Source organism: Acinonyx jubatus, chromosome B4 (assembly GCF_027475565.1).
Source record: "Acinonyx jubatus isolate Ajub_Pintada_27869175 chromosome B4, VMU_Ajub_asm_v1.0, whole genome shotgun sequence".
Classification (NCBI taxonomy): Eukaryota; Metazoa; Chordata; class Mammalia; order Carnivora; family Felidae; genus Acinonyx; species Acinonyx jubatus.
In genome coordinates, this window is record NC_069387.1 from 63,069,613 (window position 1) to 63,086,380 (window position 16,768).

General features: G+C 41.6%; 1 protein-coding gene across 4 annotated transcripts in view; it reads left to right on the forward strand.

The window, feature by feature from the left end:
• The first annotated feature begins 312 nt into the window (after window positions 1-312).
• The window catches only part of BICD1 (BICD cargo adaptor 1), a 247,444-nt gene continuing 230,988 nt past the window's right edge, over window positions 313-16,768 (forward strand). For 2 of the 4 annotated variants that reach the window (XM_027035869.2, XM_027035871.2), the window contains exon 1: window positions 318-1,038. In XM_027035869.2, coding sequence (XP_026891670.1) covers window positions 826-1,038 — 213 coding nt within the window. In that variant the 5' untranslated portion in view covers window positions 318-825. Of the gene's footprint in view, window positions 1,039-16,768 lie in introns of all 4 variants that reach the window. The other 2 variants (XM_027035866.2, XM_027035867.2) reach the window with 2 other exon arrangements.

A 16,768-nucleotide genomic window follows, 5' to 3' on the forward strand; every position in this document is an offset into this window, starting at 1 on the left:
GGCGTCGCAGCTGCAGAGCAGGGGCGTCCCCGCCACTCTCGGGGGCTGCGCGTCCGCTGGGCAAAGCCGTACGAGGAACTCCCGCCCGCAGCGAGCCGAGCAGGGAGGAGGCTCCCCCCGCGCGCGTCCCGCCGCCTTCGCCTTGGCCTCTGGCCCGCGCTCCCCCCGCCCGTGCAGCCGGCGGCGGCAGCGGCGGTGGCCCCGCGCGCCCGGCGGGAGGCGCCTCGGGATGTTTCCGTCGGTTCCTTCCCTCCCCCCGCGCTGACTCCATCCGCCTCCCCGCCCCCTGCTCGGAGCCGGGGCCAGGCGCGAAGGGAGGGAGCGGGCCCGAGACTGCATCATTCCGCACCGGCTGCAGCACAGCCAGAGGGAGCAGGTGGAGCGAGCGAGCGAGACGCGAGCCGGAGCGCGCCAGGCCCCGGGGAGACTGCAGTGACGCTGCCCCGGAGACATGGCGGCCGGGCGCCTCTGAATAAGCAGAATCCGGAGCCCCTCGTCGTCCGTGGCCGCCGCAGCCCAGGCCATGCCGTACGGCTGCTGAGCGCACGCAGGGGCCGGCCCAGAGGACACATGCGGCAGCGGCTGCCGCCTCGCCCCTGATCCTCTCCCTGCGTTCTCCATGTTGCATTCCTCCTCAGTTTCTCGGGCTGTGTAGCCGCTGCCGCCGGGAGCAGCAGTCAGGGCATCGCTCCGCTCCGCACGTTCACCCAGCCACACTTTTCCATTTTTACCCTTCCCTCCCCACCGCCTTCACCCTTCCCCCCCGCCTGCCTCCCATCCATCACCCCACCCCGACACCCCCTCCTGCCTCCATCCGCCGGGGCTATGGCCGCAGAAGAGGTATTGCAGACTGTGGACCATTACAAGACTGAGATAGAGAGGCTGACCAAGGAGCTCACGGAGACGACCCACGAGAAGATCCAGGCTGCCGAGTACGGGCTGGTGGTCCTGGAAGAGAAGCTGACCCTCAAACAGCAGTATGACGAGCTGGAGGCAGAGTACGACAGCCTCAAGCAAGAGCTGGAGCAGCTGAAAGAGGTGAGTTGCCTGTCACCTCATCCCTGCTCGGCCCCCGTCCCCCCACCCCCAACGCCCACTCATCATGTACACAGAAGTCGGGAAGGATGCGGCTGGAAGGAATGTTTCTTCATCTTAGGGTCCTTTGTTGATAAGAGAGGATTGAAAGAGTCCATTGTTTCTCCCCCCCCCCCCCCCCCCCCCCGAGAGAAAAATAGCCCAGGAAATGAATGTATAAGCTGGAATTCGAGAGGCAGTGGCCCTTCAGGCTGTGGGGGAGGGACATTCAGAAGTCTTCAAGTCTTAGCACTCTGCACTCTGAGGCGACCTTCTGCTGGGTTGGAATGTGTAAATCCAACTTCTCAAAACTGCTGTTATTTCAAACCTAGGTTCCAGCGACAATTCCATAATCCACAAAGGCGATGAGTAGGTTTGTGCTGAGGGACCCACAATTTAAGGATGTAGGATCTATGCTACCTCAGCCTTCTGAACGTAACCACTCCTTGATGCAAGAGGGGACTGTTATTAGAAGAACTCCCCGCCAATCCCATTTGACAAAGTCTGGGCAATCTTCGTTCTCCTTGACTTTAGTTATTCTTGTCATGGGCTGCCTGAGAAAAACAACTCCGCTGGATGATCCCACTGCCTTGATTTCACTTCTGAGTGAGGCAGAGCCATGCCCAAGTCCTGTAAGGTCACCCTGACCAGGGAGGATTTAAACTCCCTTACAAATGGTCTGAATGGTAGGTAGCAAATACATGGGTGGCTGTCCATATCAAATGAGCCTCTTCTGTTTGAAGGGACTGTGTTTATAAAATGCGTAACACTTGTCCTTTTTAGTCTTTTCGTATTTGGCTTTTTTTAAAGACTGGCTAATGTTTTGGAAGAAAATAATGGATATGCTTTGATGTCCTGTCAAGCACTCATAAGCATATACATACTGTTGAAGGAACTCAGTCTATTTTACCCGATTCCTGAAGCACTATGGGTAGCAACTCACTGGTTATAAATTTAAATGTACCCACTGCTTTTCAATGTGGCAAGTCTTTATTTTTAGGTGCATTTTGGCATTTAAAGTGTTATTTCTAAATTTAGTATGTATTATTGAAGATGTTTTCTTATCATGTACTCACTTTTTCAGAAGGCATCTGTTTTATGTTGTTACAGTTAAAAAACATGGTTTATGACCTGTCTAATGAACTTGCCTTCTAACTTAGTACGTAATATGGCCAACACTTATACTTTCAGGTATGTCTAATTTTTATTCTGATGCCTAAAAGCCAACTAATAAACATACAGTGAACACCCCAACTAGACACCTGATCTTTGTGTATCAGGCTGTTAATTTGGAGTTCATGTTTTTCTTACCATGGACATGTCTGTTCTTAACAACAGCTGGGCTTACTGGTATTGTCCAACTTAGATTAGGTCTGATGTGTTTAAATTCAGCAATGCTAAACCTTGTGAAGTCAGGAAACAGGATAGTGATTGTAATTCTCAGAGATGTTTTGATGTTTACACCCATCAACACTGCTTTGCCAAGACGAGGAAGTGCAAACCAGGCAGTGGTAAGCTATCACCTCCTTGATAAAGGAGGTAGACTTCATTTAATGAAGTATTACTGTTAACTGACCTTCCTGCTTGATTTAAACAACGTTTCTAGGGATATTTCTGTGTCATTTGCACTTAGCCTGCATAGTAAACCATAATGCAATTGTCTTTGCCTTTACTAGACCATGAGCTCTTAAGGCAAGGAATCTGTCTTAATTTACTTTGCATCTAAAGCCTTTAACAAAGCCTAGCACATAGTAAGTGTGTAATAAATATTTTATGGAAAAATAAATTTATACTGGAAGAAGGTACACCTTTATCAAACATTCACTAGTCAGTATTGGTTAGTGTCAGAGAAAGACTAAGAAAATTAAGAGGTATGGGAACTGTTATTGAAACACTATATTACTATCATCAACAATAATGGGGAAAATGAGAAAAAACATTTTGTGAGCATGGTATAACAGTGGTTTCTTAATAAAGAATGATACAAATAGTAGTTATAAATTTTTTTCTTTAAAAATCTAAGGCGTATTTTGTTCTATATAGCAGGAGGTTAATAAAAAATTTATCGTGATTATTTTTACCAAATGATACTCATGTACATATGTATTTTAAGTTGCACTTAGCATAAATTAATTCAGTGTTTTGATTCCTAATGAACTGTCTTAAGCAATTACATACAATTTATTTTAGAGTAATAAAAATAATCATTATATTTGATTGATAGACTAACCTGGTATTTTTATTCTTTAAACATAATGTACACTTTAGTTGGGAATATTATTAAATCAGCTAAATCTGTCTCAATAATATTTCCTGTTTGAAAAGTAAATCCAGAAGAATTGTGCAAACAAAGATATCCCAATGATGATATCATATAGAAGCCATTTTTGAAAGACGTGTTTTATGAGTGCTCTGATTTTTAAAAGGGAAGTTTTGTTCATTTTCAGGTGCATATAGGTGCATTTCAGGTGCAATGTTACATTTTATCTGTCAAGCCAAGTATAAAAATCTTTGGTTTATTTCTAGGCTCTTTCAACAACTATGATTCATTTAAAAATAATTGGTCCAGTTTATGGGAATATCAACAGAGAAAGACTGTACTGTTTTTCGAAGTTGAACATTAGTAATTTGTAGGGTAGCAATATGGCTCAGGCTTTACAGGTCATTTTGTTTTCAAGAGTCAGCACCCAACAATGTTGCTGCCCTCCTTCCCAGGCTGATTACTGCTGTGACAATAATGGAAATGAGCAGCATTGCCTGAAGATGTTCAAAATCAAGACAATGAATTCCTGAATGTTTTTCTAGTTATTTCTTCCCTTAGTCTAGATTGCTTTTTGACCTGGCCTGACATCATTTAGAGCTCTGCCCTGTGCCTACATCACTGTCTACATGACCCAAAAGAACACACTTAAAAAGAAAAGTACTAAGGATATGAAAAAAGCAATGACTTCTGACATCGTCATAATGTTCTCGTTTTAATTATCTTTGGGGAGCTGGACAAAACCATATACCCGTTAGAATACGTGACCATCATTTTATGATTTCACAAGTAATGCTTGCTTCTCAGTGACCTGAGGGGCACCCATGCCCAATTATGTCCAGATCCTGCTGATTGTATGTTTGGGATGTGTATAAATCAGCACTGTGAGTGTCATTCAGGCCAAAATAGTGTTTGAAGAAGAGTCATAGTTCTAAAATAATTTTTAAACTAAAAATATACATACATTAAAAAAAAACCCCTAGAATTTAAGTTTGTTTGGTTTTTGTTTTGTTTTGTTTCTTACTCAAAAAAATATTTGAAATTTAGAAAGTAGTAAAGTTGAGAAAGATCTCCTCAGAAAGGAATGATTCAGCATTCCCGATGGCATTTTAGAAAACATCCATGTGACGTCTTTAGAAAAGTTTTGCAGCTAGGTTACAGTAGACTATGTGCTAAGAATCTCCAACCCCCTTTGTTTGCTCATGTTCTCAACCCTGACACCAAGGATAGACCCCACTTGCTGAAGAAGCACTTTGTGGGCAATGGGCAGCTTTTCTTCCTGGCACCGATTTTATGATTTTTCAGGGCTATGGTTAAATCATTCAAGGAGTAAACATTGAACTCACACACTTTCTAGAGACTGTCACATTAGGGACTTGAGGAAACCCATTAAATTACTTTGATTCATCTTTAAACAGAAAGTTTTTTCTTCATATGCTTGTTGTATATTCTAAATCATGAAATCATACTGTGGTGGGAATCCCCAGATTTCACTTCCCATCTATAAATAAACATAGAGAATGTTAATAATTCATTTACCTAAGCTAATATTTTCTTGCTCGCTGTTTTTTCAAAAAAGAAATATTTATTTTTATTATCAAATTAATTAAAACATCTAAAATATATCAATGTAGGGTGCCTAGGTGGCTCAGTTGGTTGAGCATCTGACTTCTGATTTTGGCTCGTGATTCCAGGGTTGTGGGATCAAGCCCCGTGTTGTGTGCCAAGTGTAGAGACTGCTTGGGATTCTGTGTCCCTCCCTTTGCCCCTCTGCCCCTCTCCCCCACTCACGTGCTCTCTTTCTCTCTCTCTCTCTCAAAAAAAAAAAAAAAAAAGAATGATACTTTAAAAAAGTATATGCACATACATTTTTGGAAAGTATTTACAAACAACCTCAACAAACAACACAATCACTTTCAATCATATTTCTTCCTTTCTTTTTTTTTTTGACCTAATTGCTCTAACTTGCACCCTTCTTTTTATTTCAACTCAAAATTTCATCTCTGGCAAAGTTATTTCTCAGATATCATTTAGCAAGTTGTTATATCTTTAATCACACTCATTATGCTTGTATGAACATGTATGGTAACCATGGTTGGGCAATTTTTTTGGATTTGCATGTTTGTGAATATTCTACTATATCATTCCCTTAAATACAGTTGTACTTTATGGACATCGCATTCCAAATTTGAAAATATGATGGCTACTTGCATGTTGAAATATACTGTAAAACATAATGTTGTACCTGTAAATATGGCTTTGAAGGAGAGGAAGGCATGAAGAGATGCACTCACAATAATTCATTGTGCTGAAGGAGAAGACATGTGAAGTCAAGTGGCAGGAGTTGAAATTGGAAAGTGGCAGGAGCTACATTTTGCCTTGAAGATGGGGAACCATTAAAAGGAAATGAAAAGAAACACTTTGTAACTGTATTTGGTGCCTTATATCTTATTTGATATTCGAAGTAATTCGAAGACTTACTGCTCATTTTTACAGATAAAAAATAGCAAAAATAATAAAGTGTTTAATTATGTACAAAGCTCCATTTAGGACTAGGCATTTTGCATGTCTTATCTCTGATTCTTACAGCGATCTTTTTATGAGGTAGATATTACTCAAATTATGCAGAAGAGGAAAGTAGGTTTTAGGTTAAGGATTCTTCTCAAGGCTGCCAAACTAAGTGGTGAAACCTGGTTTAGGAAGAAGCCCATTATCTTCTCACTGCACCATACCACCCGGGAACGTGGTACACGTCCGTCACAAGTGTGGTTTAGAAAGTCCCAGCGTTGGCTCTAGAGGGTGGATTGGAGCTGTGCGGGAACGGTAGGGATGGTGAGGAGGGGTCACACCTAACAGCCCTTCAGGAGGTGTAGGGTGGAACCCAATGCTGGGTGACTGGATGTGGAAGGTACGGGAAAGAATAGAGTGGAGTATTTTCTTAGGATGTGTAGAAGGTGGTTCCATTTACAAAGGAAGGTGCTATGGGGTAGAGCACTTTTAGAGGGTAAGGTTGATGGCCAAGGCATATGAGTCCTTTTAATTCATGTTTTCTTTGAGGGGAGGCATAAGTTCCATGAGACAATCCAGTACTCAACTCTCAATTTAATAAAACAAATGAGTAATTTGTGCAATTAGTCACCATTTCATTCAGACCTAATTTCCAGAACACGGAAGACATGAACAACTTAACAGTGTTTTCACCAGTTAGTTTGACTGCATTTTGAATTAGGAGATTTGAAAATTAATAAACAGTGGGCAAAGAAGCTGGGCTGACACAGCGAGGGCCCAGAGGTCAGCCTAAGTGGAAAACAGTCCTTGCTGACCTCTTCAGTTAGAGAGGGGCCTGGGAGAAACAGCTCACACCCCTTTCTGACTGAAAACTTGAAATTGCATTAGTGTTTTGTTTTGTTTTGTTTTTATTTGAGAGAGAGAGAGAGAGAGAGAGAGAGCGAGCATGTGAGCAGGGAGCGGGACAGATGTAGAAAGAGAATTCTAAGCAGGTTCCACACTCAGTGTGGAGCCTGACATTGGGCTTGATCCCACAACCCTGGGATTATGACCTGAGCGGAAATCAAGAGTCAGATGCTCAATCGACTGAGTCACCCAGGCGCCCCTTTTGAATTTACGTGTTTTTCCTTTCCTTTTTTGGTGACAAGAGTTTGCTCCTTCAGAATTATGATTCTGTAATTACAACAATTTATGGCAACAATCCAAGTTAGGTAAAATCATATACAAATTAATAGTTTCTCCTTTCTCTCCTCCCAATTCTGTCTGTATTTCTAATACTTTGATGAGTATTCTTTTATACTTGTTTTAAATGTCCTTAAACATAAATCCATTGACAGGGTTGTTGTTCCTATTCCTTTGTTTTTATAAAAATGGGGTCACTTTATACATATTACTTTGCAACCTGCTGTCTTTCATTTAATACTGTATCCTTTTAGAATGCAGATTTTTCTAGAGCAGGGCTACCTTTTTAAGGCACTGATGTTGCAAGTGTGAAGAAAATTGGACTGCGTAGAGAAGAAAACCAGAGAATCTCAGGGAGGGTGAGTGACTCTGGGGGCTTGGAGGGAGCAGGTGGCCCAGCTTCTGCCCTGAGGATGGCTCTGGTGCTGAAAGAGAGAAAATAAGTGCAGGCGTGTGTAAAACAAATGGATGGTGTTTGTTGGGTTGTCCTGTGGCAGGCCCGTGTGATAATACCAAGGAAAAAGATGGAAAGTCTTGTGGGTGAATTAGCAGCAGTTTTGATTCTTGTCTCCTTGGCTGACGATGGAGCTATGTATATCAGCATAATAGGTGGCTAGGTTCCATGGCCAGCAAGAGCTGGTCCTGCAGTGTGACTGCATCCTGTCCATACTGGGTCTTGGTGAGAAGCCAAGATGATTCAGACAATTGGGCCTCTTTATGTTCTCCCATCTTTGCCCCGTGATAGTTGAGTTTTGAGATAGTTGGTTAGGCTCTTCCACAGCACCTCATATTTGGCATGTCATGAAGTCGATGGGGATCAGTGGGTACAAGACAGGAGATTGTTTGGCAAAAGAGTTCTTCCTTATTACAATGAAAAAGAATAGAAGAATGACAATTGATACCTTTTCCTTCTGGGATTTAATTATTTTGTCTATAAAATTAAGGGGATGGGATAGATAATTTCTATGATTTTTTGCAGCTCTAAATTTCTGTGATGCTGTGTTTTAGAGTTACCTTGTCTACTTATTTTATCTACCTGTCCTTTACTTTTCAAATTCGTTCTAATTTTTTTTTTTTTTACAAAATACAGAATGATCTTATGTAATTACAGTAATGTTTACCTGGCCTTTAGGGATGTGCATCAGCTGTTTTTGGTATTTTTCGTCCTAGTTTTGCTCTGGTCACTCACTTGTAGCCAGGATAATCCACTTGTTTTCACACTTGTATTCTGTCCATTTATTTATTTATTTATTTATTTTTAATAATTCACAGTTTTCCTTTCCTTTGATACCTGGCCCAAACTCCTTTTCCTTCTGGATTCACTTTAGTTCTTTAATCATATCTATATTGTTATAGAACTGATTCATTGAGTTTATTTCATTGACATATTTGTACTTGGCTTCAGAGAGCAGAACCATGGCCCAGTGGGTCTCTGGGAGCCAGATTTGGGGCCCAAATCAAGAACTAACAAGTACAGGTGTCCAATAATGGAATGAGGCAGCTTTCTTTAGGAAGTAGTGAGCTCCCTGTCACCAAAAAAAATTAAGGAAAGGCTAGGCAACCACATGCTAGAAACACTGTCTGGAAGGTTCATACTTAGAAAGGAGTTTATGTAGAATGATCTCCATGTTTCCCCCCAACCCAATCTGAGTTTTTTTGATTTTATCATTTCATGTGTTCCAAGTAATTTCATACGTTTATGTGTTTTTAATATGCTCTTCCCCATGACTAGATAACAGTGTTTCCAACTTGGTTACATTTTTCTGTTTAATGTTTAGCATTTTGCTGTATTTCTGACTTTGAATATTTGGAATGTTTTCAAAGTATATCAAAAGTTTATCTTAATTTTGATTTATGTTTTGCTTGATTTTCAATAGGAAACATGCATAATAAAGAATTTAAGGTGACTACATCTGTAAATTTGGGGTAATATCCATGAAACTTTGTATAGTTTGAAGCTATATGGTTACGTTGGGGGGGGTCTATAGCCTCTAGAGTATTTGTTTTTGTACACACACACACAGTGATATATTTTGTCATTTACACTTAGTTCAGTATTTTGTATCTGCACTGTCAACTGTTTTCATTAGGTAGCAATCTGAGTTTTTGTTTTGCTTTAGATTGCCCATGCCTGTTGTTGTGTTTCAGTTATCCATTCAAAAGTTTGTATTGAGTGGCTACTATGTTGGGCACTATGCCACATGGTGAAGATACAGTGTTGAGCAAGACAGACAAGATGGAGGTGCTTGAATGGAACTTATGTTTCAGACCTGGGAGAGAGTCCACAAACATACACAGTCAGGATGTGAGAAATGCCACAAGTGAAGAGATGGAGACTGGCTAGGGATGGTGTGATCAGGAAAGCCTCTCTAGGAGGTGATGGTTGAGCTGGGAAGTTATGAGCTAATATGTAAACCTTAATTGCACAGTCTTTTTACTTCTCCAGTTTCTGAAAACTAAAACACTGTAGGGGCACCTGGATGGCTCAGTCAATTAAGTGTCTGACTTCAGCTCAGGTCATGATCTTGCGTCTGTGAGTTCAAGCCCCGTGTCGGGCTCTGTGCTAACAGCACAGAACCTGGAACCTGCTTCAGGTTCTGTGTCTTCCTCTCTCTCTGCGCCCCCCCCCCCCCCTCACGCTCTTCTCTGTGTCTCTCAAAAATGAATAAACAGTAAAATAATTAAAAACAAAAAACTAAAACACAGTAAAGCCTTTCAGAAAACCAACAGATATCATCAAAAACTTGACTGCGTTGGACAGAAATGTATGTTAAATGAGACTGTGTTTATTTTTATATACTCTAGGGTTCTTTAAAGTTTACTTTAAAAGTTGTCTTCTTTGGGGCGCCTGGGTGGCTCAGTCGGTTGAGCGTCCGACTTCAGCTCAGGTCACGATCTCGCGGTCCATGAGTTCGAGCCCTGCGTCGATCTCGCGGTCCATGAGTTCGAGCCCTGCGTCGGGCTCTGGGCTGATGGCTTAGAGCCTGGAGCCTGCTTCCGATTCTGTGTCTCCCTCTCTCTCTGGCCCTCCCCTGTTCATGCTCTGTCTCTCTCTGTCTCAAAAATAAATAAAAAACATTAAAAAAAATTAAAATAAAAGTCTTCTTTGTTGAATCTGTTTTTTTGCTTTATTCTGTTTGCAGTTGCCAATGCAAACTTTACAAGTTTATAAATAGAGAATTAAAAAAGAATTGCTTTGATTGATCTTTAACTTCTGGGGTTCTTTTTTTAATTATTAATGTTTATTTATTTATTTTGAGAGAGAGAGAGAGAGTGGGGGGAGGGAAAGAGAGAGAGGGAGACAGGATCTCAGGTAGGCTCCACACTGTCAGCGCAGAGCCTGACATTGGGCTGTTTTACGAACCATGAGATCATGACCTGAACTGAAATCAAAAGGATGCTTAATGGACTGAGCCACCCAGGCACCCCTGGGGTTATTTCCAATTGTTCTTTTGGTTATACATGCTCACTGTTTTCAAACAGTATTTTATGGAGAAAAAGCACTCTTCTAAAATGTAATATTTAACTGGTGTGTTTCTGTCTTTAAAATTAGAATTGAAAATAAGAAACCTGTTTACATTTATGGGAAGTACCCGGTGACAGCAATTTCCTTAAGAATGTTTGTTGCAGTTTGGCGTGGGTCTGTAATGGAAGGTTCAGAATGACGGGTCTTTGTTTTTCTCTTGCATACTGCAGACTAATGTGGAATCAAATGCCACTGCTGAAGAGGCCTTATCCATCACTTTTTGAAATTGAAAAAGGTTTATATTATAACGGATGTGTGTTGTTGATAAGCCTTACTGAGTGCCATTCTCTAGAAGGTTTTAGGAGATTTTTTTTTTTTAAGTTGACCTCTGTGTGAGGTAACTAGATGGAGACAGGATTGGACATGACTTCTGTTGTTGAGCTGAAGATACTGTCATCTTGCACATTATCTTTTTGGCATATACAACCATTTTTTCCCGCTTTAAATCACAATGTGGCTTGCTTTCTGCTAATGCTGGCGTATGTGTGCAGAGCTTTTAAACCCAAAACCTCAAGTAAACATAATTAGGAAGGAAAAGCAACCATTACAGAGGGGAGGAAAGGGGTATATTGCACTTGGAAACCAATTCTGAATACCTTTTGAATTGTTGGCTTTTTGGATTATTTAAAAAAAAATTGATACTGGGGACTCCTGGGTGGCTCATTCGGTCAAGTGTCTGACTTCGGCCTGGCCAGGATCTCACAGTTTGTGGGTTTGAGCCCCGCATTGGGCTCTGTGCTGACAGCTTGGAGCCTGCTTCGGATTCTGTGTCACTCCCTCTCTGCTCCTCCCCCTCTGGCACTCTGTCTCCCCCTCTCTCAAAAATAGACAAACATTAGGGGCACCTGGGTGGCTCAGTTGGTTAATCGGCCGACTTCGGCTCAGGTCATGATCTCGGGGTCCATGAGTTCGAGCCCTGCGTTGGGCTCTTTGCTGACAGCTCAGAGCCTGGAGCCTGTTTCAGATTCTGTGTCTCCCTCTCTCTGACCCTCCCCGTTCATGCTCTATCTCTCTCTGTCTCAAAAATAAATAAACGTTAAAAAAAATTAAAAAAGATATGATACCGGTTCTTAAGTAGTGTTGGTAATTCAGAATTAACTATGGCTTAATGATCTTCTTTTAGTTAATATTTTAAAATAATTTAGGGGCACCTGGGTAACCCAGTCATTCATTGAGCCTCTGACTCTTGATTTTGGTTCAGGCATTATCCAGGGTTGTGGGACTGAGCCCTGCGTTGGGTTCTGCGATGAATGTAGAGCCTTCTTGGAGCCTCTCTCTTTCTCTCTCTCTCCCCCCCCCCAAAAAAAAAGTCCACCTCCTTCAAAGAGGGGAGAACACATGGGCATACACACACACACACACACACACACACACACACACACAAAATAATTTAGAACTAGAACCCTAAGAGACCTCAGGGTGTCTGTCTTAATTACTGTAGTTACCGTTATATGTGCTTTTTTTTTTCATTGTAGCAAAATAAATACAATACCTTTGCAAGTAACTTTGAAGTGTTTGGGATAATATGAGCTATTATTTGCTAGAATTGAGACCAAGATCTCAAATCCACAATTATATTTTTAGACAATGGTCACAGTAAGACATTTCAGGGAAAGACAATGAAAAGAACTTTATACCCATGAGGTTTTTGTCATCTTTGATCAGTTTGACGTGAAAAAATTTTAAGTTGCATTTTTAAAAAAAGTTTATTTATTTTGAGAGAGAGGGAATGAGGGTGAGTAAGCAGGGAAGGGGCAGAGAGAGAGGGAGAGAGAGCATCCCAAGCAGGCTCCATGCTGAGAGCGTGGAGTGTGGAGCTCATTGGGGGGCTCAATCTTATGAGCCATGCGTGACCTGAGCCAAAATCAAGAGTCAGGCACTTAACCCACTGAGCCACCCAGGCACCCCTTAAGTTGTATTTTAATTTGTGATACCCATGTGATTTAGAAATACAGAAAATGGACACCAGAGTAAATACTGTGAGCAGATCATTGCATAAAGCTAAATAATGGTTCATTCATTCTTCCCTACAATAATGATATATTTAGCACCTTCTATGTGTTAGGCATAGAACTGGATGCTGAGGATACACCAGAGAACAATTCCAACAGAAATCTTGGTGATGGAGGGAGACAAGGAGAGGGTAGTGTGGGGACAATAAACAAAATGAGTAAGTAAAATAGAATGTTAGATGGTCCTAAGTGGTAGAGAGAAAGAGCAGAGAAGAGGGAGATAGGCTTTGAAGTGGGAAAATGTTACTATTTCCAATAGTGTGGTCAGAGAGAGGCTTCTTGAGAGGGATGGCAAAGAGGCCACCTGACTGGCTGGGATTGAGTGAGGGGGGTGAATAGTAAACGAGGCAGAGAGGGAATGGGGGTTAAATGATGAATCAACTTTTAGGTTATTACCAGGACTATGCCTTTTGGTCTCAGTGAGATGGGGAAACTTGAGAAGGATTTGGAGCAAAGGAGTCACAATGCTCTTTTCCCCCACATTGAGATAATCTGTGCATACTTTCAAGTAAGACTTAACTTCTTTTTGGGAAAAGGAGTTTAAATTGAACTGGTAGCTCCTGAGATGTGACGCATCCTTTTTTTAAACTCTCCTCCATAGCAAGTATTTAATAGATATTTATGGTATTGCATTGATTGAGGCTGGAAAAAAATGATAAAGTTATTCAGGTATTTTATTTTCTTTTTAAAGAATATTTATTTAAGTAATCTCTACACCCAATGTGGGGCTCGAACTCAAAACCCCAAGATCAAGAGTCACATGCTCTACACACTGAGTCAGCCAGGTGCCCCGGGTAGCCAATTATTTTGAAAAGAGGTTGGATTAGACCACTGTTTTAAAAATAACCATTTGTATCATGTCTCTGCCTTTTGGCTAAGATCAAGAGTAAAAATAGCCATTTGTTTGATTGATTAAACCAGTTCACTAAAGAGACACTGTGCTGACTTTTCTGGTTCCTTGTACCTGAATCTTTAACTTTCTTTTATTCTCTGTCTCTTATTCTAGACCTTATGAACCATCCAGTAGATCCCAGTTGAAGGTGACAGAAAGACAATTTCAACATTGTATTATAGATTCTGTGTTATGGTTGATATCCTACTTTCTGAGGCACTGGAATGGATGCTAGTCATTATTTCATTCATTTGTATATTAAAAATTTATTTAATGTTTATTCATTTTTGAGAGACAGAAGGAGACAGAGCGTGATCAGGGGAGGGGCAGAGAGAGAGGGAGACACAGAATCCGAAGCAGGCTCCAGGCTCTGAGCTGTCAGCACAGAGCCCGATGCGGGGCTCGAGCTCACACATCGAGAGATCATGAGCTGAGCCGAAGTCAAATGCTTAGCTGATTGAGCCACCCAGGCACCCCTACATATTAAAATTTTTTTAATTGAAGTATAGTTGGCATACAGTATTGTATAGGTTCAGGTGATTTAACATTTATATACATGGTGAAATGATTACCATGATAAATCTGGCCACTATCTGTTACCATGTGAAGCTGTTGCCTATTATTATGTATGTTCTGTACTGTATGATGCACGCTGTATCCTCATGTCTTGCTTATTTTATAATTGGAAGTTTGTATTAAATATTTAGAGAGGATCAGTTGTATGCTAAGCATTATGGTTATACGAAAATGAGGAAGACACAGTGTCTATGTATTAAAAAAATTTTTTTTAAGTTTATTTATTTTGAGAGAGAGAGAGAACATGAATAGGGGAGAGGTAGAGAGAGAGGAAGAGAGAGAATCCCAAGCAGGCTCTGCACTGTCAGCACGGAGCCCGATGTGGGGTTTGAACCCACAAACTGCAAGACCATGACCTGAGCTGAAACCAAGAATCAGGTGCTGAACCTACAGAGCCACCTACGTGCCTCGAAATGGTCTATATTTTTAAGTTAGTTATTTACTCTTGGTAGCAACAGACATGAACAAAGGTGATTATGATACTTTACTGGAAAGGTCATGGGCTTTTTTTTTAATGTTTGTTTCTTTATTTTGAGGGAGAGAGAGCATGTGTGCAAGAGCGAGGGATGTGCAGAGAGAGAGAGAGAGAGAGAGCAAGAGCAAGAGAGAGAGAATCTGAAGCAGGCTCCTCACGGTCAGTGCAGAGTCTGAAGTGGGGCTTGAACTCACAAACTACAAGATCATGACCTGAGCTGAAATCAAGTCAGACGCTCAAATGACTGAGCCACCCAGGCGCCCCAAGGTCATGGGCTTTTGAGTCAGAGTGCTGTGTGATCTTAACACTTAAAACTCTATGAACCTCACTTTCTTCTTCTGTAAAATAGGGAAAGATATTAACTATGGGTGTTAAAGAAAAATCCCTGTGAGGGATGTAAAAGAGTCCTTGACACATAGTAAACACCTGATAAATGATGGATGTGTTGGGGATGATGATGATAATAATAAAATAACAATAAAAACAGTAACGTGTTGGCTGTGCTTGATAGGATACTCAAGTGGAGGGCAGCAAAGTTAACTGAAAAGAATCAGAGAAAGCTTCCTGATTGAGGCAACATGTGAGAGGGCATTGAAGAACAAGTAGGGCTTTATCAGGCAGCTGAGAGGGCAGAGTCATTCAGTAAGATGGAAACCACCTGCAAAGGAGGGAAGGTTGGAGGGATTGATGCTTCTCAGCTGTGGTGGCTGTAGTAGGTGGTGTTTGAAATGAGATAAGAGGTGGGGAGTGAGCCTGGGGAGATGGTTTGGGGCCAGAGGGGGAAAGGTCTTCTAATGAGGTTGTCAGTCCCCACCAGCCAAGGCCTTGGTGCTGACTGTGATGTCTGCCATGAGAAGGCTCTGCCAGTGACAGCAGGCTCAGCCACCCTGGAGGAAGGTACCTCTAACAAATCAGGGGGCTGGAAATATCTGCTGTTCGTATGTGCTCTGTGGGGTATGTTTTAGGGTTTGTTTTAGCCTCATGGCTTTTTGTGAATCTGAGAGTGGCAGCTTCCCGGTCTTTTACCGCCATTGTGGTCAGGTTGCCTAATTGCCTGTTAGTTTGGGCCCTCAGCGCCCACTGTCTCTTCACGGCATTGGGCTGGTGCTGCTCCTCATGGTCCTGATCTCTTACGTCCCCCTCGGATCCCTGACTCTGTCAGCTCTGAGAGCCACTAGTGTCCTGCAGTCTTGACATAGATCCTTTAAAAAAAAAATTTTTTTTTTAAGTTTTAAATTTTAAGCGTCCGACTTCAGCCAGGTCACGATCTCGAGGTCCGTGAGTTCGAGCCCCGTGTCGGGCTCTGGGCTGATGGCTCAGAGCCTGGAGCCTGTTTCCGATTCTGTGTCTCCCTCTCTCTCTGCCCCTCCCCCGTTCATGCTCTGTCTCTCTCTGTCCCAAAAATAAATAAACGTTGAAAAAAAAATTTAAAGTTTTAAATTTTATTTAAACCCAAGTTAGTTAACATATAATGTAATAATGGTTTCAGGAGAAGTTGACATAGATTCTAATCTGTTGGTCAAGCCTTTGGATATGTTAAGCTCTGTCCATACCGGACTTGAACATTCTCTGTCATTGGGTTTTGCTAATTAAATTTAATTGCTGTTTTCCTCCTGTTGTCTTTTCTCTCAGTTGCCATTGATTCAGGTTCAACCTTCCTTTTGCTTCTCCTCTGGGACAATCTCTCTTACAGCTTGTGAACAGGAGCAGGTCACTTATGGGGAAGTTCAGGAGCTTAAACTATTCTAATGCTATGACAAAAGTCTTGAAAATTTCCAAGCAGGAAAATAATATAATTAGTTTTGTATATTTTTAAAGTTTATTTATTTATTTTGAGATGGGGGAAGGGAGAAAAAGAGAAAGAGAGAGAGAGAACCCAAGCAGGCTCCACACTGTCAGTGCTGAGTCTGTTGTGGGGCTCCATTCCACAAACTGTGAGATCATGACCTGAACCCCAATCAAGAGTTGGGTGGTTAATTGACTGAGCCACCCAGGCACCCAGGTTTATATTTTAAAATTGTGATTTTTAGTTTTTGGTTCTGGCAGTACAGTGGTCTAGGACCTCTGACTAACCCTTCTGCTGGAAACAGTTAAAGATACTTGATAACATATAACACTATCCCTTAAAATGCACAAGTGAATTGGCTATTTCGGAAGGATTCTCAGAGGCTAAAACTGAATTAAAGAGGAAACCCTTAGAACTAAGTAGTACATCAAAGCTGACTTTGGCTTTGAGTGCTTTTGCTGAATCAGGTAAAAATGA